The sequence below is a fragment of the Tachyglossus aculeatus genome, chromosome 5 (assembly GCF_015852505.1).
Source record: "Tachyglossus aculeatus isolate mTacAcu1 chromosome 5, mTacAcu1.pri, whole genome shotgun sequence".
Taxonomy (NCBI): domain Eukaryota; kingdom Metazoa; phylum Chordata; class Mammalia; order Monotremata; family Tachyglossidae; genus Tachyglossus; species Tachyglossus aculeatus.
The window spans coordinates 57,564,913-57,592,240 of NC_052070.1; the positions used below are offsets into that span (position 1 = coordinate 57,564,913).

At 48.6% G+C, this 27,328-nt stretch overlaps 1 protein-coding gene and 1 non-coding gene across 2 annotated transcripts in view; both read right to left on the reverse strand.

The window, feature by feature from the left end:
• ALDH4A1 (aldehyde dehydrogenase 4 family member A1) overlaps positions 1-27,328 on the reverse strand; it is a 56,787-nt gene that overhangs the window by 17,711 nt on the left and 11,748 nt on the right. Inside the window, exons 2-8 of the mRNA XM_038746478.1 lie at positions 17,102-17,195; positions 14,182-14,274; positions 10,180-10,227; positions 9,709-9,864; positions 6,782-6,931; positions 6,585-6,659; positions 716-903 (exon numbers count right to left, since the gene is read on the reverse strand). Of these exons, the coding sequence (XP_038602406.1) occupies positions 716-903; positions 6,585-6,659; positions 6,782-6,931; positions 9,709-9,864; positions 10,180-10,227; positions 14,182-14,274; positions 17,102-17,195 (804 nt within the window). The remainder of the gene's footprint in view (positions 1-715; positions 904-6,584; positions 6,660-6,781; positions 6,932-9,708; positions 9,865-10,179; positions 10,228-14,181; positions 14,275-17,101; positions 17,196-27,328) is intronic.
• On the reverse strand, positions 5,375-5,512 carry LOC119929217. The gene has a single exon (XR_005451352.1). It is a non-coding gene; the product is annotated as a small nucleolar RNA SNORA7 (small nucleolar RNA).

Consider the following 27,328-nt stretch of genomic DNA (forward strand, 5'->3'; position numbering starts at 1 on the left):
GAGCTCACAGTCTTAATCCCCATTTTATAGATGAGGGAACTGAAGCACAAAGAAGTGAAATGACTTGCCTAAGGTCACACAGCAGACATGCGGCGGAACGGGGATTAGAACCCAGGCCCTCTGACGCCACGGTCTGTAATCTTTCCACTACATCACACTGCTTGTAATAGCAATAGTAGCTGTTGTATAAGTAGCATGTATGTATGTTTTAAGGTCTTACTGTGTGCAGAGCACTGTAGTAAGCCCTGGGAGAGAATTCACAGGTGTGAATTAGTAATGGTCCCTGTCTCTTGGGGGGCTCATGATCTAAGAGTGTTACCATTGCTTCAGCTCCCCGCCCGGAACCCTAGCCCCCAGGAAACTGTGGTAATGTAGCCACAGGCACAGCCTTTACAACAGACCCAACCGACTTCCTGGTTTGGCCCAGAAATGGCCCAGAGAAGGGACAGCATTCATCACTCACTCAATCATATTTACTGAGCACTTACTGTGTGCACAGCACTGTATTAAGCACTTGGAAAGTACAATTCAGCAATAGAGACAATCCCTGCCCACACCGGACTTTCATGTATCCCGCTTTTACCGAGCCCTACCCCATGACTCCGTTGGGTAAGGGAAGCCGGGTTTTGATGTTGGTGCCCCCCTACAGCTGCCCTCTCCCAGTAATCCCTCCCTTTCCCCATTCACCATTCCCATCCGCTCCCCGCCGACTTACGGTACGCTGCCGGTGAAGTTGAGGCCACAGAAGTGTTCCGAGCCGGTGACGGTGTCTCCGAAGACGGGGCCCTCAGCCGGAACGAACTGGACGACGTTGGGTGGGAGGCCAGCCTCCCGGAGGATCCGATACACACAGTAGTTAGCCAGCACGGCTGTGTCGCTGGGCTTCCACAACACCACGTTCCCCTAAGGCGAGAGGAACCCTCACTTGGCTTCCAGATCCTCTCCTTGGCTTCTAATCCCACCTGAGCCAAGTCATCCTCCCCTTGGCCTATTTCTAATTTTATCCTGTTTCAGTTCCATAAACCACTTCTTTCAAGTCCCTCCCCAAAACCTTATTCCTGAAGATGGCTGGTGAGCTGAGCCTAAGGACAGCTAGTTACCAGCCCTCATTTTTTTTTTTTAATATTTGTTAAGCACTTACTATGTGCCAGGCACTGTACTAAGCACAGGGGTAGATAATAGTTTCCAAGCTCTCCCTGGGCTTTGTTAGTCTTTTCCAGCTGCCTGGCCAATGCCCAGATCAGAGCATTGGACAGCATTACATCCTGCATGGCCCTCTAAAAATAACAACAATAATAATAACAACTATGGTATTTATTAAGCACTTATGTGTCAAGCACTGGGCTAAACACGGGGATAGATACAATACAATCAGATCAAGCACAGTCTCTGGCCTACTAGGAGTTCACAGTCTAAGGGGGAGGGAGAACATCAGAGCCCACTGTTGGGTAGGGACTGTCTCTATATGTTGCCAACTTGTACTTCCCAAGCGCTTAGTACAGTGCTCTGCACACAGTAAGCGCTCAATAAACACGATTGAATGAATGAATAAAAAGGCCTACTCTCACTCCAAAGGGACTACTGTACACTACTAGAGTAATAATAATAATGATGGCATTTGTTAAGCACTCACTACGTGCCAGGCACTGTTCTAAGTGCTGGGGTGGATACAAGCAAATTAAGCTGGACACAGTCTCCATCCCATGTGGGGCTCACATTCTCAATCCCCATTTTACAGATGAGATAACAGGCACAGAGAAGTGAAGTGACTTTTCCAGGGTCACATAGCAGGCAAGTGGCAGAGACGGGATTAGAACCTATGACCCTGTACATATTTACTATTCTATTTTATTTTGTTAATATGTTTTGTTGTCTGTCTCCCCCTTCTAGACTGTGAGCCCGCTGTTGGGTAGGGACTGTCTCTATATGTTGCCGACCTGTACTTCCCAAGCGCTTAGTACAGTCCTCTGCACACAGTAAGCGCTCAATAAATACGATTGAATGAATGAATGACCTCCTGACACCCAGGCTCAGGCTCTAACCACTAGACCACGCTGCTTCTTTAAGAGTAGAGGGGCCCCATCCCAGGGGAGGCAAGGAAGTGGAGCAGAGGGCTGATAATTCTGCCGCTCCCAACTTGGGCTTCTTCCCACCTGCCCCTCTCCCTGAGCTCCACCCATTCCCATCGGCTTCACGGTTCAGCGCGGCTTCAAAAAGTTAGTGTGAAATCCGGGTGCAGTCATTGCCGGGGCCAAGAGAGAGGGCGCTTAGTCCTCAGCCTCCAGGAGAGCCTCCTTCCAACCTTCATCGCCCCCTCCCCACCTCGCTAATCCTGCTGATGCCCCGTCATGTGAACAAACGAATGGACAGGCTAATCCTCGGGAAGAACTGTGCTCATCAAGGTTCCAGACACTAATTCCCGAAATGCTCCTTCCTGCCCACGCCCTGGGGCAAAGAGCCCCAGCCTAATTCCTGGCTTTGCTCCCAGGTCCCTGAGTTTGGGGGGCCCCCGAATCATCCCCTTCCTGGACCTCCAGGCCCAAGGAAAAGGGGAGAGCCAGACCCCCCCACCCTCAGATATGAGACTGAGGTCGATATCCTGATGGGGGTGGGGAGGAGTTGAGATGAGGCCTCTAGGCCAGAAAGAAATCCCTGCCCTCTATCCACCCCAATATAATAATAATAATAATGATAGCATTTATTAAGCGCTTACTATGTGCAAAGCACTGTTCTAAGCGCTGGGGAGGTTACAAGGTGATCAGGTTGTCCCACAGGGGGTACACAGTCTTAATCCCCATTTTACAGATGAGGTAACTGAGGCCCAGAGATGTGAAGGGACTTGCCCAAAGTCACACAGCTGACAAGTGGCAGAGCTGGGATTTGAACCCATGACTTCTGACTCCAATCCCCATTCCCTGCCACCATCATCATCAATCGTATTTATTGAGCGCTTACTGTGTGCAGAGCACTGTACTAAGCGCTTGGGAAGTACAAGTTGGCAACATACAGAGACAGTCCCTACCCAACAGTGGGCTCACCACCACCCTCACCCTGGGGCAGACCTGATTCCCAGGCCAGGGAAACCTCGGTGTGCTCTCCGACAGAGGCCGAGCGTAGCTTTTCAGAGCCACGGCCAGGAAAAAACAAAGCAGCACAGCGTAGTGGATAGAGCTTGAGCCTGGGAGTTAGAAGGTCATGAGTTCTAGTCCCTGCTCTGCCACTTATCTGTTGTGTGACCTTGGGTAAGTCACCTCATTTCTTGAGGCCTCAGTTACCTCATCTGTAAAATGAGGATTGAGACTGGGAGCCCCATGTGGGACAGGGACTGTTTCTAACCTGATTTGTTTGTATCCACCCTAGCGCTTGACACAATGCCTGGAACACAGTAAGCACTTAAATACCCCTATTATTATTATTATTACTATTATTATTATTATTAATAATAATAATAATCAGCTTCCTCAAGGGGCAGTTGTCCACATGAGGGCAGGGCACCCCGAGGACATCCAGCTGTTGGCTCAGGCCCTCGGCCCTGACTTTATCAATCACTGAGTGACGAGTGACTGATTGATTGGTATCTATTGAGTGCCTTCTAAAAGCTATACCCCGCTCGACTCTCCCTTTTCCATCTCCTCGCTCACATGGTTCCCCCTCCTGAAAATCCCTCCCACTCCATAAGTCACAGACAACAGCTCTCCACGTAGTCTAAGCCCTCCTGAAATCACCACTTCCTCCGACAAGCCTTTCCTGACTAACTCCCAATACCTCAAACTGTGCAGCTAGCACTCAATTATGGCAAGCCTCAGTACTTATTGCATACATGTTCATGCAACTGCATATTCGAGTATTTATTTTGATTACTGTTTGTAAATATTTTTGTCTGTCTCTCCCATTAGAATGTAAGCTCCATGAGGGCAGGCACCACCTCCTTTCTTTGTGTTGTCCTTTCCCAAGCGCTTAGTACAGAACATTGAACCCACTGGGTGTTCAATAAACACTCATCTCTGACCTTGCTCTCAAACACTGGGGTCCTACCGTCTTTGTTGCCCACTGTCCTTTTCTTGGTTACTTATGTCACTTCCTGCTTCCCAGTATCTTGGATGTAGCTGGCAAGCCAAACTGGCAAATTGGTAGCAAAAAAACAGCCTGAAGAGTGCTTTACTACTAATAATAATAATTATGGCATTTGTTAAGCACTTTCTACGTGCCAAGCACTGTTCTAACAATAATAATGATGTTGCTATTTGTTAAGCACTTACTATGTGCCAAGCACTGTTCTAAGCGCTGGGGAGGTTACAAGGTGATCAGGTTGTCCCACGGGGGGCTCACACAATTTTAATCCCCATTTTACAGATGAGGTAACTGAGGCCCAGAGAAGTTAAGTGACTTGCCCAAAGTCACACAGCTGACAAGTTGGCGGAGCCTGGATTTGAACCCATGACCTCTGACTCCAAAGCCTGGCCTCTTTCCACTGAGCCACACTGCTTCTAAGCGCCGGGGTAGATAGAGGATAATCAAGTTGTCCCATATGGGGTTTGCAGTCTTAATCCCCATTTTACAGATGAGGTAACTGAGGCACAGAGAAGTAAAGTGACTTGCCCAAGGTCACCCAGCAGACAAGTGGTGGAGGTGGGATTAGAACTCATGTCCTCTGACTCCCAAGTCCGTGAGCTTTCCACTAAGCCACCCTGCCTGTCCTTCCCTTGGGAGGGGAAGAGAGGAGGAAAGCAACATGACCTGGTGGAAAGAAAACGGGCCTGGGAATCAGAAGGCCTGCGTTTCAATCCCAGCTCCACCACTTGTTTGCTTTCATCATCATCAGTCGTATTTATTGAGCGCTTACTGTGCGCAGAGCACTGTACTAAGCGCTTGGGAAGTACAATTTGGCAACATACTTTGGCACATTTGGCAATTTATGCCAAACAGACATTTGGGAAGTACATTTGGCAACATGCTTTGTGGTCCTGGGCAAGTCACTTAACTGAGGCATACAGAAGTGACCTCCTCTGTAAAACGGGGATAAAATGCTCCTCCCTCTGACTTGGACTGTGAACCTCATATGGGACAGGGATTGTGTCTAAATTGATTATCTTGTATCTACTACAGTGCTTAGTACATGCCTGGTACACGGTAAGTATTTAAGAAACTGTGGTTGTCTTATGTTGTCGAGTCGTGTCCGATCCATAGCGACGCCACGGACACATCTCTCCCAGAACGTCCACGTCCATCTGCAATCTTTCTGGTAGTATATCCACAGAGTTTTCTTGGTAAAAATATGGAAGCAGCTTTGGATTGCCTCCTTCTACATGGTTAACCTGAGTCTCCACCCTCGACTCTCTCCCAGGCCGCTGCTGCCCAGTACAGGTGAGTTTTGACTTGTAGCCGATTGCCTTCCGCTCGCTAGCTACTGCCCAAGCTAGGACTGGAATGAATATGCCTCTGCTTGACTCTCCCTCCCGTAGTCGAGACAGGTAGAGTACTGGAAACTCTCCAGGTGCGAGACTGAGAGGTGACTTAACAAATACCATTAATAAAAAAAAACAAAGAGGGAGGAGAAAGTGGGCAAGGCTGTCTGGACAGAGTAAGCACTTAACCAATACCACAATTATTCACATCTCTTCCAAGAGGCCTTCCCCGATTACACCCTTTTTTTGCCAGCCCCCTTTCCCTTCTGTAGCATCTATGCACTTGGATCTGTGACCTTTGAGCACTTGGTATTCACGCCACCCTCAACCCCACAGCATTTATGTATATATCTATAAATTCTATAATATAAATGATTTGTTTATATTAACATCTGTCTCCCCCTCTAGAACCCAAGCCCCTTGTGGGCAGGGAACGTGTCCACCCACTCTGTCATACTATACACTTCCAATCAATCAATCAATCATATTGAGCGCTTACTGTGTGCAGAGCACTGTACTAAGCGCTTGGGAAGTACAAGTTGGCAACATATAGGGACGGTCCCTACCCAACAGTGGGCTCACAGTCTAGAAGGGGGAGACAGACAACAAAACAAAACATATTAATAAAATAAAATAAATAGAATAGAATAATAATGGCATTTGTTAAGCACTTACTATGTGCAAAGCACTGTTATAAGCGCTGGGGGGATACAAGGTGATCAGGTTGTCCCAGGTGGGGCTCAGTCTTAATCCCCATTTGACAGATGAGGGAACCGAGGCTCAGAGAAATCAAGTGACTTGCCCAAGGTCACACAGCAGACATGCGGCGGAGCCGGGATTCAAACCCATGACCTCTGACTCCAAAGCCCATGCTCTTTCCACTGAGCCATGCTGCTTCCCAACAGATGTATGCCCCGCTCTCAACAAGCTTACGGTCCAGAAGGTTGGAAGACAGACGTTAAAACACAGAAATTACAGGTACAGATGTGGATCGCAGCCGCCAGGGAACCAATGTTAATCACGACGGTGTTTGGTAAGTGCTTCTTCTGTGCTGAGCACTTGGGCGGATACGGGTTAATGTACCAAGCACTTGGTACAGTCAATCGTATTTATTGAGCGCTTACTAAGTGCCATTGATTGATTGAATGCCCAACGTCTCAGCGCTCTGGACACACTCACCATCAAGGCTGGGGCTCCTGCCAGGTTACCGCCAATGGCAGTGAAGTTGAAGGGGGAAACAGCTGCCACGAAGCCCTGGGAAAAAGAGGAAGGGAAGAGAGGGAGAGTGCGTTGGGCAACCCTTGAGCCCCCACCATCGCCACTGAGCCCAGTCCAAGCCCTTCCCACCCCCCCTCCGCCCTGCCAGACCGGGTTACCTCCAGCCCCCGGTACACCACGCTGTTGGTGCTTGGGGGGACACTGAGGGGCTGCTCGCTCTCCAGCTCCATGGCAAACTTGGCGTTGAAACGGAAGAAGTCGATTAGCTCGGCAGCAGCATCGATCTCCGCCTGGATGACGGTTTTGCCCTGGAAATGGGAAACGAGGTGGGATCGGGGGAGAGGCAAGGTCACGTCTCCCCCGCCGCCCCCAGTGCTCTGGACTGTCAGTCAACTCTGCCTGGCACACAGTAAGGGCTTAACGAATACCGCAATCATTATTAGTTGCTCAAGGTTCTCTCAGGGCCAGGGGCGATGAGCCTCATCGCCTCCTCTTCCTCATCCCAAAAGAGGGCAGCAACATCCAAGAAAAGCAAATTGCTGGTTGCAGGGAGTCAGTCGGGAAGAATTCCCACCAGGCTGGCAAGGCCAGGAAAATCACTGAGGAATACCGGCGTACCAGTCAAATGGAATCAGAGCGGGATGTCTGGCCTTGAGGATATTAGGGCTCTCCAAAAGGCCCTTATCCCACACATACGCTCCTCAAGGGAAGGAGTGTGGCCTAGTGGAAAATAATAATTATAATAATAATTATGGTGGTATTTGTTAAGCGCTTAGTATGTGCCAGGCACTGTTCTAAGCACTGGGGTAGATACAAGGTAATCAGGTTGTCCCACGGAGAAACAGCGCGGCTCAGTGCAAAGAGCCCGGGCTTTGGAGTCAGAGGTCATGCATGGGTTCTAACCCCGGCTCCGCCAATTGTCAGCTGTGTGACTTTAGGCAAGTCACTTCACTTCTCTGTGCCTCAGTTCCCTCATCTGTAAAATGGGGAGTAAGACTGTGAGCCCCCCGTGGGACAACCTGATCACCTTGGAACCTCCCCAGCGCTTAGAACAGTGCTTTGTGCATAGTAAGCACTTAATGAATGCCATTATTATTATTATTATTAATCCCCATTTTACAGATGAGGCAGCTGAGGCCCAGAGAAGTTAAATAGCTTGCCTAAGGTCACCCAGCAGACAAGTGACAGAGCAGGGATTAGAACCCACAACCTCTGACTCCCAAGCCTATGCTCTTTCCACTAAACCACGCTGCTTCTCTGAAGCATGGGCCTGAGCGTCAGAGGACCTGGGTTCTAATCCTGTCTCTGCCACTTGCCGGCTGTATGGCCAAGGGCAAATCGCTTCACTTCTCTGGGCCTCAGTTTCCTCAACTGTAAAATGGGGATTAAATACCTGTTCTCCCTCCTACTTAGATTATGAGCCCCGTGCAGGGCAGGGACTTCATCCAACCTAATTAACTTGTATCTATCCCAGCACTTAGAAAAGTGTTTGACACAAAGTAAGCATTTAAATACTATAAAACAAACTGTCCCACCCCAGCGCCGCTAGAACTCCCAACAGTCCCTGCTCCAGCCCGGAAAGCACTCAAACACTGGGAGGATAAAGGGAAGGCCTCCCCTGTGCCTGTGTCTAGAACTTCTGTGATCGTGGGGCTGATCCACGGGAGCAGAAAATCCTGCTGCATTGATCATAATTATTATTATTATTAGTAGTAGTAGTAGTACGGTACTTGTTAAGCTTTTCCTATGTGCTAAACATTGTTATAAACACTGAGGAAGATACAAGATAATCAGGTTGAATACAGTCCCGGTCCTACACGGGACTCACAATACTTCAGAATCTGGGGCACAAAATTTCTGCTTCAACCTCTATATTGTAGGTTCCTTGGGCGCAGGACCAACTCTGTCATATTATACTCTCCCATCAATCAATCATATTGAGTGCTGACTGTGTGCAGCAGAGCACTGTATTAAGTGGTTGGGAGAACACAATGCTCACCGTGAGCAGGGAATGTGTCCGTTTATTATTATATGGTACTCTCCCAAGTGCTTAGTCCAGTGCTTTGCACCCCGTAAGCACTCAATAAATACAACTGAGTGAGTGAATGAATGTGTTTCGTGTGGTACTCGGCTCCCAGTCAGTACTCAATCTATAATAATAATAATAATGATGGCATTTATTAATCGCTATGTGCAAAGCACTGCTCTAAGCGCTGGGGAGGTTACAAGGTGATCAGGTTATCCTACGGGGGGCTCACAGTCTTAATCCCCATTTTACAGGTGAGGGAACTGAGGCACAGAGAAGTGAAGTGACTTACCCAAAGTCACACAGCTGACAATTGGCGGAGCCAGGATTTGAACCCATGACCTCTGACTCCAAAGCTCGTGCTTTTTCCACTGAGCTACGCTGCTTCTCAATGACTGATTGATCTTTCTTTATGAGTCTGTCACCAACCCCCTCCTCTCCTTACTCCTAGATTGTGAGCCCCTTGGGGGACCAGGAGTCGCTCCTATATATCACCCGAGTACTTCTTCCCCCAGCACCTGGTTCAATGCCTTGCCCATGGAAGGTGTTTAATATACACTGTTATCCTAAATTAAATATCTCTTTCCTTCCCTTTCAACTTTCCAGCAGGTTTTCAGGCCCTTCCCTTAGTCCTTCCTGCCCCACTCTGTTCTGCCTTCCTCTTCCTCTGCACAAGCTCCTCTTCACCAAATTATGTCCCATCCCATTTTCAAGACTTTACTTAAAGCTCTCCTCCTCCACAAAGTCTTCTCGGATTGATATGTCCACTGCCTCTATTCAATCTGACCATCCCAGCAGACCCTAGGGCATATCGTGTGTGGTTCTGTGCTTCTGCCCGTGTTTTCTTGGGCTCTCCTGAGCATTTGTGCCCATCCCATATCCCCCCACTGGACCACAATCTCCTTGAGGTCTGAATCTTCGGAAAAGGGATAAACCACCCATTCAAGACTCATTTGCAAAGCAGGCCATAAATTCTGCTTATGTTGTAGGATCTTAGGGTCACAGTCAGGGGTCTGGGATCAGCGAAGACTGGCATTCTCTCCAGTCAAACGTACTTACCTGCCCAACCATGGTCTTGGCCAGAATTTCAGCCCTGTAAGGACCACTCAACAGATCAGCTGCTTTCAGGAGGATCTGGGCCCGATCTGCAATGGGCTTCAAGTCCCACTCCTTCCGTGCCGCCAAGGCAGCCTGGATCGCTTTGTTGATTAAGTCCTGGGCAGATGAGGAAAGACCACACACTGGGATTCCTCCTGGGATGAAGGAGAGAGGAGGAGAAAGCGGGTGGGGGACAGAGGAGAAAGAGAGGGGGAGACGGAGGAGAAAGGGAGAGAGAGGCAGAAAAGGGAGAAAGAGGTAGAGAGGGAGAAGGAACCATATCCATGGACTCACTCGCTCCCAGATGCCAAAACAGGAAATCAGAACCGATCCTGTCCATGTCCCACACCCAACCCAGGGGCTAGACATCCAAGCCCATACGGCACAGATCCCCCCAAGCCACCGGGGCAGACATCTGGGATTCACACTGACCTTGTCCGCGTAGCAGTACTTGGCCACTTTGTGCCCATGGTTAAATGGCTGAAAGGAAGAGAACAGGTGGGCTGAGTGAGCACACAGTAAGCACTCAATAAGTAAGACTGAATGAATGAATGAACATCTGAGATGGAGGGAGGGGCACTGGGGATGGGAAAACTGCAGGGGAAACTTGAGCTCCAGACCATAAATCTGATGCCTTTTCATCCCATGTTTCTACCTCCACTCCCTGAGTTCCCAGGACCCCTCCACAGTTCACCTCCATCCCCACAGCAGAGTAATTATAAAAGGCTGGGGGGAGGCCTGGGTGGGGAAAAAGGAGGTAAGCAGTGCCAAGGCGGCCTGGGAGCCAACTCAGCTCTTTCCCCCAGCTACCAATTGGGTTTCTACCACTGCCCGATGGCTGTCCAAGTCCAGGAGAGGGAGGGTGATCCAACTACACATTATGGCAGACCTGACAGGAATGGGCAATTCATTATGGCAGACCTGACAGGGTTGGGCAATTCATTATAGCAGACCTGATTTCATTCATTCAATCATATTTACTGAGCGCTTACTGTGTGCAGAGCACTGTACTAAGCACTTGGGAAGTACAAGTTGGCAACATATAGAGACAGTCCCTACCCAACAACGGGCTCACACCTGATAATAATAGTGGCATTTATTAAGCGCTTACTATGTGCAAAGCACCTGATAGGATTGGGCAATTCATTATGGCAAACCTGATAGGATTGGGTAATTCATTATGGCAGACCCAATGGGACTGGCCTGTCCACATTTCTCCCCCATTAGACTCCCAAACACCTAGTCTCCCAAACACCTAGCACAGTGTCCCACACACAGTAGGGCACAATAAATACTGATGCCATCATCCTCATGGCTCCCAGTTTGCCACAGCTACTGAACAGCTGCGGCTCAGAGCTCCCAGGTCCCCCTGTTTGACATATTTGAGATGGTGGCTCTCCCCCTTCCCAAAGACCTGTTATTCCTTCAGCGAGCCCTCCCCTTGCCCTAGGGTAGCCCCCGGCCAGCTCTGCTCCCCAAGGACACTACTGAGCCCCTTCCAACTCACCCAGAGGCTCTGATCCCCCATCAGGGTCTCAGGACGGTCCTGCCCACACCCTCCTCCCCACTGCTCACTTTCTGTAGCCAGTTAATTCTCATTAACCCTCCCACTCCCCAGACACCTTCCTGGCCATCCTATCGCACCAAACACTTCAACACATATGCATTTGTCTGTTTGTTATATAGTGCTCTGCGCGCAAGTAAACAATCAATACGATGAACGTATGAATGTTACTGACTCATTTGTTCACATGCGGACATTATTTACATCAATGCCCTCGGTCTTAACTATGATGAATTTTTCAGCTTAGGTCTACTACTTCCCCTTCAGACTGTGAGCAGGGATTTGAAGAGAAGGATCAGGTTTCTGACTTCTTTGTGATACTTCACCCAACTTGGCATTGCACCCTATAAACTCACATATACATACACACATATACAGAGGAGGCATTCAATAAATACTCTTCAATCTGATGCCGTGTGTGTGGGTGTCTAAGATTAATGGCCCGAAGCCTATAAAAAACTTGTCAACCGTGTGTCACCTCAGAGTTCTCCATCTAAACATCATTTTAACAGGTAAAGCTGCTTTCTATCATCTGCCAAAGATCAGTTGTTTATTTGTTAACCCTAACGCAGCTAGTTCATCTCACCTAAACCTTTGTACCTTGTATGTAAGCAGCATGGCCTAGTGGGAAGAGGACAGGCGTGAGAGTCAGCGGACCTGGTTTTAATCCCAGCTCCACCACTTGTCTGTTGTGTCACCTTGGCAAGTCATTTAACCACTCTGTGCCTCAGTTTCCTCAACTGTAAAATGAGGGTTCAAGACTGGTTCTCCCTCTTACACTGTGAACCCAGTGTGGAACATGGACTGGGTCTGAACCGATTATCTTTTCAAAAAAAAAAAAAAGAAAAAGAAAATGGTATTTGTTAAGCACTTGCTATGCACCAGGCTCTGTACTACACACTGGGGTAGATACAAGATAATCAGATTGGACACAGTCCAAATCCCAGTCGCATCTTCCATAGTGTATGGCATATAGTAAGTATTTAACAAATACCACAATTATTTTGATTATTATTATAAAACGCATTGGGATGGGAAAACTAGGCTTATATTCAGCAGCAAAGACTGTAAGTTACTTGAGGGCAGGGATCATGTCTATTATCTTTACTGTTCTCCCAAAGGCTTAGTACAGTGCTCCACACACAATAAGTACTCAATAAATACAACTGGTTGATTGGGCAAAGGCACTAAGTGGTGGGGGGGAAATTTAGAATGCTTGGATGGCCACTGAAGGAGAAGGGGTCAGGCCTCATGCTTGCCTACTTGGCTTTTAATTGAAATATTTTTTAAGCACTGTGTGCGTATGTGTAATAATAATAATAATGGCATTTATTAAGCACTTACTATGTGCAAAGCACTGTTCTAAGCACTGGGGAAGTTACAAGGTGATCAGGTTGTCCCACTGGGGGCTCACAGTCTTAATCCCCATTTTACAGATGAGGTAACTGAGGCCCAGAGAAGTGAAGTGACTTGCCCAAAGTCACACAGCTGACACTTGGCAGAGCTGGGATTTGAACTCATGACCTCTGACTCCAAAGCCCGGGCTCTTTTCACTGAGCCACGCTGCTTGTGTGTGTTATATCATTATACAGAACTGTCCCTTAGTACAGTTCTGTGCACACAGTAAGCACTCAATAAATATGACTGACTGATAAACCCTGTAGTATGTGCTGAGGAAGATACGGTATGTGCAGATCACTGTCCCTCAAAGGGCTATGTAAGAAGGAGAATAATAATAATAATAATGACGGCATTTATTAAGCGCTATGTGCAAAGCACTGTTCTAAGCACTGGGGAGGTTACAAGGTGATCAGGTTGTCCCACAGGGGGCTCACAGTCTTAATCCCTATTTTACAGATGAGGTAACTGAGGTGCCAAGAAGTTAAGTGACTTGCCCAAAGTCACACAGCTGACAATTGGTGGAGCCGGGATTTGAACCCATGACCACTGACTCCAAAGCCCAGGCTCTTTCCACTGAGCCACGCTGCTTCAGGAGAAGAGGCTTTTATTAATAATAATAATAACGATGGTATTTTTTAAGCGCTTACTATGTGCAAAGCACTGTTCTAAGTGCTGGGGAGGTTACAAGATGATCAGGTTGTCCCATGGGGGGCTCACAGTTTTAATCCCCATTTTACAGATGAGGTAACTGAGGTACAGAGAAGTGACTTACCCAAAGTCACACAGCTGACAATTGGTGGAGCCAGGATTTGAACCCATGACCACTGACTCCAAAGCCCGGGCTCTTTCCACTGAGCCACGCTGCTTCAGGAGAAGAGGCTTTTATTAATAATAATAATAATAACGATGGTATTTGTTATGCGCTTACTATGTGCAAAGCACTGTTCTAAGCTCTGGGAAGGTTACAAGATGATCAGGTTGTCCCATGGGGGCTCACAGTTTTAATCCCCATTTTACAGATGAGGTAACTGAGGTACAGAGAAGTGACTTACCCAAAGTCACACAGCTGACAATTGGTGGAGCCAGGATTTGAACCCATGACCGCTGACTCCAAAGCCCGGGCTCTTTCCACTGAGCCACGCTGCTTCAGGAGAAGAGGCTTTTAATCCCCATTTCACAGATGAAGTAACTGAGGCACAGAGAAGTTATGCAACTTGCCTAAGGTCATACAGCAGGCAAGTGGCAGAGTCACATTAGAACCCAGGTCCTCTGTCTCCTTGGGTCCACGCTTAGCTTTTGTAGGCATGTGAGCCAGGGAGAAATGAAGTGAAAGCCCCTTTCTCCCTCAGATGACTGGCATGTGCCTCCTTCAATGCCGCCATACAGTTACCCAAAGGCCCCCCTCATTTTGACAAGTGCCAACCCCCTTCCCTCCCCTTCCAGCAGCCTGAGAGGGCAGCAGTACTGACCGACAGCTGATACCGCACATCTGGAGTCCACACCTCCTCACCCCCAACCACACACGGGATTTCTTCCGTCTTGCCTTTCAGATCATTCAGGGCCTGGAAAACGAGCAAAAGCTGTCACCGCTGGGAACCCCCCGCCCCGGAAATAGAACCACCCCCATCCAAAGAGCGCCCGCCCCACAGGTCAAGTCCCAAGCCTGACGGTCCTGAGTTGGAGTCTTGCCCAGGAGCTCCAGGGCTCACGGCTATGACGTTAGGCCTCGGGCCCAGCCAAAGTTCTGCCAGAGAAACGACTGGAAGGGGCGAGAGGGCAGGCCCTGTGGGACAAGAGCACATCTATCGCAGAAAAAAAGCCATAGCAAACCATCAGAGGCCACACAATTCAATTTTTTTCCATGGTATTTAAGTGCTTACTATATGCCAGAGTTGGAGTAGGTACGAGCTAATCAGGTTGGACAGCTTTAATCCCCATTTTACAGACGAGGTAACTGAGGCATGGAGAAGTGCCCTAAGTCACACAACAGACAAGTGGCAGAGCCGGCATTAGAACCCACGTCCTTCTGACTCCCAGATTAATGCTGTAACCATTGGCCCACATTGCTTCTCCTATGCCCAAAGCTTCCAACCCCAAATGCCCATGTGAGCCTTTACTCTACACTAGGTACCCGCAGGTTTACCCAGGGTCCTTGGCTCGTCGGGTTGGGGGGGAAAAGGATGCTCCCCAACTCCTCCCTCCCCAGCCCTGTCTCCTCACAGCCTTCTTCCTTCCTCCTGACCACCCTCATCGCTGGCCTCCCCACTGGGGGAACCAGGCAGCAACTTGAATGGGCCAAACTTGGGGAAGGGCATTTCCAGTTGGGGGGGACAAGGCGGTAACTGGATGCCAGGATGAAGAGAGGAGAAGGAGCAGGGAAAGGAGGAGCTGGATAGCAAGGTAGAAGGGGAGGGGGAAGGCTCATGGTACCCGGGGACTCTGACCAAGGTCGGGCGAAACTAGACGGCCGTGGTGGAATCACCATCCGGACCAAGTTTCCCTGTTGCCCTACTCAGCTCAGGCCAGGGAATTCTGGTTCCAGTTTTGCCCTCTGCATCGTAAGAAGGGAAGCAACATGTCCCAGTGGATAAAGCATGGGACAGGGAGTAAGAAGGACCTGGGTTCTAATTCCAGCTCTGCCACACGTCTGCTGCGTGAACTAGGGCAAAGTCACTTCACTTCTCTGAGCCCGTTATCTCATCTGTAAAAGGAATGTGTCCAACCTGATTAGCTTGTAACTACCCCAGTGCTTAGGTAGGAAGCACTTAACAAATACCATGAAAAAAAAAAATGTGGAGGACTGGAGACTGGAAAAGAAGAACAGCAGCTATGATGGGAAACAAAGGCTATGGGGAACTGAGATTACTTAGTCTAAAAGAAGGAAAGGCTAAAACAGAGGGGAAATCCAAACACACTAGTCAGCTGGCCCTGGTCAACTCTTCATTAGAACCACACAGGCCACAGGAGTAGAGTACTGGCTTTAATTAGAAAGGGAAATTCGGTGCCTAAGGAAGAACAGTCTGACTTTGGGCATGACTAAATGCCCGTGCAGACACCCGAGGATGGGGTGAAGTCTCTGAACACTTTTGGAAGGGGAGACAATCTTCTATTGTGAATCATTTTTTTTCCTCTTTATGGTATTTCTTAAGTGTTTAATGTGTCAAACACAGTTCTAAGCACTGGGGTAGGTTCAAGTTAATTATGTCAGACACAGTCCCTGTCTCAAATGCAGCTCAAAGTAGGAGGGAGAATAGGTATTTAAACCCCATTTTACAGTTGAGGAAACTGATGCACAGGGAGGTGAAGTGGCTTGCCCAAGGTCACACAGCAAGCAAATGGAAGGCTCAGGATTAGATTAGTACAGTGCTCTGCACATAGTAAGCTCTCAATACAATTGAATGAATCAACCCATGTCCTCTAAGTCCCAGGCCTGTATTCGCTCCACTAGGCCATGCTGCTTCTCTGCTTTCTGCCTGGAGGCAGGGGATTGGAGTGAGTGACCTCAAGAGGTTGCTTCCCTGACTAAGGTCCAGTTTTGTGAGGAGCGGCCCCTGTTTGTTAAACTGATCAGGCAAGAAACTCTCTGGAATGAGAGGAATCTTGCTTCCCTCGCGACAAACAAAGCCAATCAGCAACTGCCAAGGCTGCACTCAAGACTGCAAGGAGGGGCGAGAGGCCAGGAAGAGCTCACTTTTTTTTTTTGATGGTATTTGTTAAGCGCTTGTGCAAAGCACAGTTCCAAGCACTGGGGGGAATACAAGTTGTCCCACGTGGGGCTCACAGTCTTAATCCCCATTTTACAGATGAGGTAGCTGAGGCACAGAGAAGTTAAGTGGCTTGCCCAAGGTCACACAGCTGACAAGCGGCAGAGCCCGGATTCCAACTCACGACCTCTGCCGCCCAAGCCTGTGCTCTTTCCACCGAGCCACGCTGCTTCTCGTAAATAAAGGTAACCAGGTTGTCCCACATGGGGCTCCCAGTCTCAATCCCCATTGTAGAAATGAGGTAACAGAGGCACAGAGAAGTTAAGTGACTTGCCCAAAGTCACACAGCTGATAAGTGGCGGAGGCGGGATTAGAACCTACGACCTCTGACTCCCAAACCCGGGCTCTTTCCACTAAGCCACGCGGCTTCTCGTCCCACCCCGCAATGCCACCTGTGTTCTGGCGCAGTTTCCTTCCTGCCTCAGTTCCCCAAATCCCAGCTCCCTGCCATCCCTGAGGTCCATACTCGGTGTCTCCGGCTCTCCCGATGCCTTGCCGCCCACAGCTCCCAGCTGTGCCAGCTCTTTGCCACCCCTGGCTCTCCACCACCCTCAGCTGCCCAAGACCCGGTTCCCTGTGGCCCCCACCATCCTCTCCCTCCCACCTCACCTCCAAGGCCCGGTACCTGCTGTAGAGCGGCTCGCTCCGGGCTGCCCTGCTTGAACTCGAGGATGGGCTCGTTGGCCACCTGTACCACCGCGGAGCTCTTCCATCTCAACCTAGGGCAGGGAGGGGAGGACGGAGAGCAGAAAGGCACAGAGAATTCAGAGGGACTCATATCTGGGTGCCGCCCCCCGCCCTCCCTGCACCAGGAGCGATAGGAACCCGGCACAGTCACACTGCAGGGAAGGTGAAAGGATGAGGGGTCGAGGGAAACCCATCCCAGGACACAGAACCAGCAGCTTGGAATGGCTTTGAAGAGGGTCTGGGGACCAGAGAGGGAAGCGGGCAGAAGAAGTGGGAAGCAGCGTGGCTCAGTAGAAAGACCCCGGGCTTGGGAGTCAGAGGTCATGGTTTCTAATCCCTGCTCCGCCACTTGTCAGCTGTGTGACTTTGGGCAAGTCACTTAACTTCTCTGTGCCTCAGTTCCCTCATCTGTAAAATGGGGATTAAGACTGTGAGCCCCATGTGGGACAAGCGGATTACCTTGTATCCCCCCCCTCCAGAGCTTAGAACAGTGCTTGGCACACAGTAAGCGCTTAACAAATACCATCATTATTATTATTATAAGAGGTACCACAGTTATCGCCAAGTGCTTGGGGATGGGAGAAGCCAAGCTGTCCCTCCGGAAGCCATCCAGGAGGCATCCAAGAGGCATGTGAAGGTTGGGGGGCTACACCTTTCCTCTAAGGGTGGGTCAGAGAACACAGACAGCAGGGAGGGAGTGCACTCGCTGCAGGGAGGGGAAAAGCTGACCCCCTGCATCAGCAGGCTGCTAGCTTGGGAAGGTAACTGGCCTTCCCTGGCCTCAGTCAATGACTCAAGGGGCCAAGCACACCCCCCATCTGAGTCTGAACCTAGGACAGAAAGTTGGGGCCGTGCAGGGGGGAAGCCTGAAATGGAAGGGAAGCCCTTAGTTACTCACCCCCACCTCCAACAGCACTTATGTTCATATCTTTAATCCCCTCCCCATAATTTATTTTAGTGTCCAGCTCCCTTGCTAGTCTGTAAGCTCCTTGAGGGGAGGGATTGTTTCTACCTATTGTATTGTACTCTCCCAAGCGCCTATTACAGGTGCTCTGTACCCAGGGAGCCCTAAGTAAATACCACTGATTGATGGATTGATTGAGTTAGTGGAGGTAGTGAGGAGGCCAGAGGCCACTCACCCAGGGGAGGCAGCAAAAACTTTTGAAGAGAATGGAGGGCTGAGGAGCAAGCACGCTGTCTGGGAAGAGGTCAAGACACCAAGAAAGTGTCAAACCAGGATGAAGTCACAGCATGGGCCCCAGAGATAATCCTGCCTCTGTGGAGAGGCCCACCACAGCCCAGGGAGTGGCCAGAGACTTTCTCACTGTTCCAGTCCTGCCACGGCCCCTAGGCTTTTGGGATGGAGACAGAGCACTGCATGCTGAGAACTGTGGGGCCACAGTCTGCCTCTGAGGCCGACTTCTCGGAATTAATAATAATAATAATGGCATTTATTAAGCACTTCCTATGTGCAAAGCACTGTTCTAAGCGCTGGGGGATACAAGGTAAGCAGGTTGTCCCACGGGGGGCTCACAGGCTTCATCCTCATTTTACAGATGAGGGAACTGAGGCCCGGAGAAGTGAAGTGACTTGCCCAAAGTCACACAGCTGACAAGTAGCGGAGCCGGGATTTGAACCCATGACCTCTGACTCCAAAGCCCAGGCTCTTTCCACTGAGCCACGCTGCTTCTCCGAATTCAGGCAAATGGGGCCGGCTCCCCGATTCCAGCAAAGCACCAGGCAGAGGAGTCCAACCTGGGAGACACGAGGTTCTGCGGGCTGCAAATCAGTTCAAACCTTGTGCCTGCTACCTCCGAGGGTCTGAAGGAAAGACCGCTCACCCCGGTTTCTCCCCAGCCTGGGCTGAGCCCCCCACACTTCCCTGTTGCGGTAGCAACCAGCGGCAGCAGCAGGAAGCCTGAAGAATGGGGCATGATGAGTTTGGCCAGCTTCTGGGTTCTGCAGTGGAGGGGGGCAGTTAGCTAGGAGTCTTCTCTCCCTGCCAGCTGCAGCATAACTGGCACCCCGTCCAGACAGATGACCAGGCTGAGTGAGGGGACAGCCAGCTCCTAGGGGAAGGTGAAGGGTGGGAGGAAGAAGGATTTGGGCTGGAGTGTGGATAGGAGGAAAGCATCTGCCACAAGGAGAGGATGGGAGCCCTCGGGTCCTTGGCCTCCCTCCCAGCCTCCTCTGTGGTTTCCATGTCACCTGCGTAGCCTCTTGACTGTTCTCAAATTCTTAGTACAGTGCTCTGCACACAGTAAGTGCTCAATAAATACGACTGAATGAATGAATCCGGGTAGTGGGCTCATGCCCAGAGACCGGGACGATTTTTTTTTATGGTATTTGTTTAGAACTTACTATGTGTCAAACCCTGTTCTAAGCACTGGGGAAGGTGGAAGTTAATTAGGCCAGACATAATCCCTTTCCCACAAGGGGCTCACAGTCTAAATAAGATTCCTGGAGCCAATAGAGTGAGTTAGACAGTAAACTCGTATGGACAGGGAATGTGTCTGCTAATTGTGTTGTATTGTACTCTCCCGAGTGCTCAGTACAGTGTTCGGTACATAATGAATGCTCAATAAATACCATTAATTGATAGAAAACAGATTTCACCTAGATCTCCAAGTCCTGAATATAGCCATGCTGCTGCTGCTAAGAGAAATCAGGAAGCAGAACTAATAGAAAGCAGGAGCTGGTCTGTACCTCTCCTTACACCGGGCTCATGGATCCATTAGCAGGTCCAGGGGGTAGGCAGAAGGGGGGCATGGGTGATGATAATAATAATAAAATTGGTGATATTGGTGGTATTTGTTCAGCACTGATATTTGTTCAGTGTACTAAGCACTGGGGTAAATACAAGATAATCAGGTCAGACAGTCCCTGTCCCACCTCGGCCCTCATTCTAAAGGGGATTGGTATTGAATCCCCATTTTATAGATGAAGAAACTGAGATTCAGAGAAGTGAAGTGACTTGCCAAGGCCACATGGTAGATAAGTGGAGGAATCAGGATTAGAACCCAGAATTCCTGACTCCCAACACCCTATTATTTCTCCTGGGCCTTGCTGCAGGAAGTGTTTTGAGGAAGTTTTATAGATGGGATAGAAATATGTTTTGATCATAATTCCAAAATGGAGAGAGCTCATTACCTCTGCCTTGCAAATAAGGACCCCAGACTAATTAGCCCACCAGGCTATCCCCCCTTGACAGCTTCGTATCCTCGGGGAGCCAAATGAGTGAAGTCAACGCTTTCAGTCAAAGTTCAGGCAGAAGTCATTGTTCATCCCAGATGAGCCCAGAAGGAACCTCAAGGTCAGGAGTCAAGGTCAAGAGTCTACCAGCTCTGTTCTATTGTACTCTCCCAAACAATTAACCATATTTATTGAATACTTACTGTGTGCAGATCAGTGTACTAAGCTCTTGGAAGAGTATAACAGAGTTGGTAGACACATTCCCTACCCACAATGAGCTTACAATCTAGAGGGAGGCATTTAGCACAGTGCCTTGCACACAGTAAGCACTCAATAAATGCCACTGATTGAGACACCATGAGCCAAGATTTTTTTTCCCTCTTTGGCGGTAGAACCTGAACCCCAAAGTCCTAACTCCGGGTCACCAGCACCCTCTCCCACTCTCACCGCCACAATCCCACTGCCACAATCCCATCTGGGAAGTGAAAAACGTTACCTCTCACCCACGTCACAGAACCCAAAAGCAAACACCCGGCTGTTGATTTTACCTGGATGCTGGACTTTGTGCTTGTGTTTGAACTCAGTGCTGGAAGCAATGGGGGAATGAGGAGCTCAGAAAGAGAGGGCCCCAGGACCCCAAATTGTGGACAGAATCCCCAAGGGGCAGCCGTCTATCGGGAAGGGAGGGCCCTGGCGAGGAGTTAGTAGCCCTGCTCTGCCACTGGGCTTGCTTGGTGACCTTGGATAAGTCACCTCACCTCTGTGGACTTCAGTCCCCTTCTGTAAAATGTCAATCAACAACACTGCCCCGTCTTTCCTCATGGGAAAGGACTGAAAAGACCCTTGTAGGGGACAAGAAGCCCGATGCGCTAACCACTGAATAAAGAGAAGAAGTGCGGTCTAGTGGAAAGAGCAGAGGCCTGGGAGACGGAAGACCTGGGTTGAAATCCTGGCTCTGTCCCTTACCTGCACTGTGACCTTGGGCAAGTCACTTCATTTCTCTGGGCCTCGGTTCCCTCACCTGGAAAATGGGGATTCAAAACCATTTTCCCTCCTACTTGGACTGTGAGCCCCGTGTTCTTCTAGATTGTGAGCCCGTTGTTGGGTAGGGACCGTCTCTATATGTTGCCAACTTGTACTTCCCAAGCGCTTAGTACAGTGCTCTGCACACAGTAAGTGCTCAATAAATACGATTGGATGAATAAATGCGGGACCTAATTATCTTGCATCTACCCCAGCGCTTAGTACAGTGCTTGGCACACAGTAAGCGCTTAAATACCACAATTACTATTATTATATCCCTGTCCTCTTGGCCTCTTCCCCTTTAACCACCTTTTTGCCACTGCCAAACCCCCTACAGGAGAGGCTGACGATTATGGGGATTCAATCAGTCATACTTACTGAGCGCTTACTGGGTGCAGAGCACTGTACTAAGTCAGAGCACAATATTACAAAGTTAGTAGACACAATCCCTGCCCACAAAGCCACCTCAAGCCAGTGTCAGGAATGTAGCCTGGGGCCAGGATTTTTTTTTTCATGGTATTTATTAAGTGCTTAAGGCACTGTACTAAGCGCTGGGATAGGTACAAGATAATCAGGTTGGACACAGTCCGTGTCCCGTATGGGCTCACAGTCTTTATCCCCATGTTACAGATGAGGTAACTGAGGCACAGAGACGTTAAGTGACTTGCCCAAGGTCATACAGCAGACAAGTGGTGTTGTCAGGATTAGAACCCAGGTCCTTCTATCAGGCCTATTCTCTATCACCTGTGCTATGCTGCTTTTCTGTTACTAGGCCATACTGTTTTGTTCAATGTTCAGAGTTTGGTGCAGGGCTAAAGATCAATCAATCAATCATACTTATTGAGCACCTGTCATGTGCAGAGCAGGCTCAGTGGAAAGAGCCCGGGCTTTGGAGTCAGAGGTCATGGGTTCAAATCGCTGCTCCGCCGACTGTCAGCTGTGTGACTTTGGGCAAGTCACTTCACTTCTCTGTGCCTCAGTTACCTCATCTGTAAAATGGGGATTAAAACTGTGAGCCCCCCATGGGACAACCTGATCACCTTGTAACCTCCCCAGCGCTTAGAACAGTGCTTTACACATAGCAAGCACTTAAATACCATCATCATCATCATTATTATTATTATTATTATTGTTATTATTATTCCTAAGCACTTGAGAGAGTACAATACCAAAGAATTAGTGGATACATTCCCTACCCATAATGAGCTTACACTCTAGAGGACTGTAGACATAAGCCCTTCATCTCCAGTACTTAAGCCCTTTTTTATACCCAATTACTTACTTTGATTATTCCATTTGTAAACATGTCTGTCCCCCCAATTGGACAGTAAGCTCCTTGTGAGCAGGGACCACATTGTTTTTCTGTTTTGTCCTTCCCAAGTGTCTAGTAATAATAATTAATAATAATAATTATAGTACTTGGTAAGTGCTTACTATGTGCCAAGTGCTGGGGTACATACAAGTTATAATAATAATAATAATGATGGCATTTGTTAAGCACTTACTATGTGCAAAGCACTGTTCTAAGTGCTGGGGAGGATACAAGGTGATCAGGTTGTGCCAGGTGGGGCTCACAGTCTTAATCCCCATTTTATAGATGAGGTCACTGAGGCCCAGAGAAGTTGAGTGACTTGCCCAAAGTCACACAGTTGACAAGTGGCAGAGCCGGGATTAGAACCCATGACCTCTGACTCCCAAGTCTGGGCTCTTTCCACTGAGCCTATCAGGTTGGACACAGTTCCTGTCCCACATTGGGCTCACAATCTTAATCCTCATTTTATAGATGAGGTAACTGAGGCCCAGAGAGGGGAAGAAACAAAAATGATGGTATTTGTTAAGTGCTTACTTTGGGCCAGGCACTGTAATAATAATAATTATTATTATGGTACTTGTTAAGCGCTTACTATGTGCCAAGCACTGTTCTAAGCATTCAATTGTATTTATTGAGCGCTTACTGTGTGCAGGCCACTGTACTAAGTGCTTGGGAAGTACAAGTTGCCAACATATAGAGACGGTCCCTACCCAACAGCAGGCTCACAGTCTAGAAGGGGGAGACTGACAACAAAACATATTAAAAAAATAAAATAGAATAATAAATATGTACAAGTAAAATAGAGTAATAAATCTGTACAAACATATATACAGGTGTTGTGGGGAGGGGAAGGAGGTAAGGTGGGGGGATGGGGGGCATAGGGTAGATACAGGGTAATCAGGTTGTCCCATGAGGGGCTCACAGTTTTAATCTCTATTTTACAGATGAGGTAACTGAGGTGCAGAGAAGTTAAGCGGCTTGCCCAAGGTCACACAGCAGACAAGTGGCCAAGCCGGGATTAGAACCCATGTCCTGATTCCCAAACCCGTGCTCTTTCCACTAAGCCGTGCTGCTTCTCACTGTACTAAGCGCATACAAGTAAATCAAGGTGGACACAGTCCCTGTTCCATGTGGGGTTTACAGCCTCAATCCCCATTTTACAGATGAGGTAACTGAGGCACAGAGAAGTGAAGTGACTTGCCCAAAGCCACAAAGCAGGTAAATGGAGGAGCCAGGATCAGAACCCAGGTCCTTCAGTACAGCGCACAGCATCCAGGAGGTGCTCAATAAATACTATTACTATTACTACTATTCAAGAACAGTCTAGCAGGGTAGTCAGACACTAAATAGGTTGGTCTTGAGCCAGAATAAAGATAGGATTACAGATAAATTTAGAATTTGGGTTAGGGTTAGAGGTGGCCATATGGAAAGCATAATGGCCCAATGGAAAGAGCACGGACCTGGCAGTAAGGAGACTTGGGTTCTAATCCTGCCTCGATCACTTGTCTGCTTGTATGACCTAGGGCAAGACACTTAATCATGCCATGCCTCAGTTTTCTCATCTGTAAAATGGAGATTCAATACCACTTCTTTCTACTTAGACTGTCCAACCTGATTATCATCTATCTACCCCCAGAATTTAGTACCGTGAAGGGCACATAGTAAGTGCTTAAAAATGCCATATTATTAAGCGCATTACTATTATACGGCTTCTAATAGAGTCAGGATGAAAACAACCACTGATCGCTTATGTCACCTACCTCAAAGGAGCTCAGAGCACTTTCTAGAAATGAGCTCACTCTCTTTTCAAGGGGAGGGCAGAGGGCCCAGCTGAGTTTGGAACTCAATCAATCGTATTTATGGAGTGCTGACTGTGTGCAGGGCACTGTATTAAGCGCTTGGGAGAGTACAAGATAACAGAGTGGTAGAGACACTCTGAGTTTAATCCCTCTGAGCCTCTCGGTCTCTCCTTTGGCCCCAGAGTTCCCTGATTTCCTCTACTTCCTATTAGAACCCGTGACCCTACTTCCTTCCCCAGCCTCTCTGACCAGATGGGGAATACCGGACACGTGTCCCAGAGGCACGGAGCAGTTCTGCCAGCTGCAGGAGGGTGTGAGAAAGATTATTGGAAGTAGAGAGGCCTGGGTGCCCAGGCAATCAATCAATCAGTCGTATTTATTGAGCGCTTACTGTGTGCAGAGCACTGGACTAAGCGCTTGGGAAGTACAAGTTGGCAACAACTGGCACACCTCCCTTCCCAAAGACAAACTCTGGGCCTGCCCCCCGGGGAACCTGAACTTCATCTCGTGGCTCAGTGGAAAAAGCCCGGGCTTTGGAGTCAGAAGTCATGGGTTCAAATCCCGGCTCAGCCAATTGTCAGCTGTGTGACTTTGGGCAAGTCACTTGACTTGTCTGGGCCTCAGTTACCTCATCTGTAAAACGGGGATTAAGACTGTGAGCCCCCCGTGGGACAACCTGATCACCTTGTAACCTCCCCAGCGCTTAGAACGGTGCTTAAGTAAGTGCCATCATTATTATTATTATTATTATTATTATTATTATTAGTATTATTATTAGTATTATTATCTGCAAGGAGAAGCCAGGGAGAAGGGAGCTATAGAGGGTTGACACACAAACTTCAAATCAACCCTGGGCCAGCTGTCTCTGTTTCTCTTCCTTTCTCCTCTGGCAATCTGCCGCCTGATAAGGTAAATTCTCCTTTATCAGGAAGATAAAAGAACAGCAGCAAAGGTGTGAGACGGGGAGAAAGGGAGAAAGTGCACAGTAGGCAAGAAGAATGAGTGGTAAGGTCAGTGAGGCTCCCAAGGCAAAGCTAGAGGGCATAACTGAAACAGGAGCAACAGGAATCCTTCTAGAGGTAATAATAATAATTCATTCAATCGTATTTATTGAGCGCTTACTGTGTGCAGAGCACTGTACTAAGTGCTTGGGAAGTACACGTTGGCAACATATAGAGACAGTACCTACCCAACAGCGGGCTCACAGTCTAGAAGGGGGAGACAGAACAAAACGTATTAACAAAATAGAATAAATATGTACAAATAAAATAAATAAATAGACTAATAAATACGTACAAACATATATAAAGGTATATAATAATAATAATAGTATTTAACACTTATTATGTGTTAAGCACTGGGGTAATCACATCAGACACAGTCCCTGTCCCACATGAGGGCTCCCAATCTAAGTAGGAGGGAGAACAGAGAAGCAGTGTGGCTTAGTGGAAATCACAGGCTTGGGAGTCAGAGGTCAGGGGTTCTAATCCCACTTGTCAGCTGTGTGACTTTGGGCAAGTCACTTCACTTCTCTGGGCCTCAATTCCCTCATCTGTAAAATGGGGATTGACTGTGAGCCCCCCCGTGGGACAACCTGATCACCTTGTATCCCTCCAACGCTTAGAACAGTGCTTTGCGCATGGTAAGCGCTCAACAAATACCATCATTATTATTATTATTCTCTGGGCCTCAGTTCCCTCATCTGTAAAATGGGGATTAAGACTGTGAGCCCCACGTGGGACAACCTGATCACCTTGTATCCACCCCCGCAGTGCTTAGAACGGTGTTTTGCACATAGTAAGCGCTTAACAAATACCATCATTATTATTATTATTTGACCACAGACTGCTATTGGGCCCCTGATGGAGTGAGTGTGTGTATGTGTTACTCCCTTGAACGCCGGTTAAAGTAAGTTAAAAACTTTTCCCATTAACCTGGGTGATCAGAGGTGTGTTTTGAACTCTACTACGGGTCACTGAGGCTCCCTCGGGCCCAGAAAGGTCCTGGTTGGTTCCGACAGTTATGTTGCCAACTTGTACTTCCCAAGCGCTTAGTACAGTGCTCTGCACACAGTAAGCGCTCAATAAATACAATTGATTGATTGACAGGGGAATTCAATACCTGTTCTCCCTCCTACTTAGACTGTGACCCCCACGGGGGAACTGATAATCTTGTATCTACCCCAGTGCTTGGCACTTAGAAGTGCTTAACAACTACCCCAACTACTAAAAAGCTTGGGAGGGTACATTGCGGTAGAGAAGCAGCGTGGCTCAGTGGAAAGAGCCCGGGCTTTGGCGTCAGAGGTCATGGGTTCAAATCCCAGCTCCGCCAATTGTCAGCTGTGTGACTTTGGGCAAGTCACTGTCTCTATATGTTGCCAACTTGTACTTCCCAAGCGCTTAGTACAGTGCTCTGCACACAGTAAGTGCTCAATAAATACGACTGATTGATTGATTGATTCTCTGTGCCTCAGTTCCCTCATCTGTAAAATGGGAATTAAGACTGTGAGCCCTGAGTGGGACAACCTGACAACCTATGCTTGGCACATAGTAAGGGCTTAACAAATACCATCGTTACTATTATTATCATTATTAACAGGTACCGAATCTCCATTTAACCGATGAGGAAATACGGGGACAGAGAAGTTATGGGACCTGCCCAGGGTCACACAACAGGCAAGTGACAGTGCTGGAATTGGAACCGAGGTCCCCTGACTTTCAGGCCTGAGCTCTTTCTTTTAGACTGTGAGCCCACTGTTGGGTAGGGACTGTCTCTATATGTTGCCAACTTGTACTTCCCAAGCGCTTAGTACAGTGCTCTGCACACAGTAAGCGCTCAA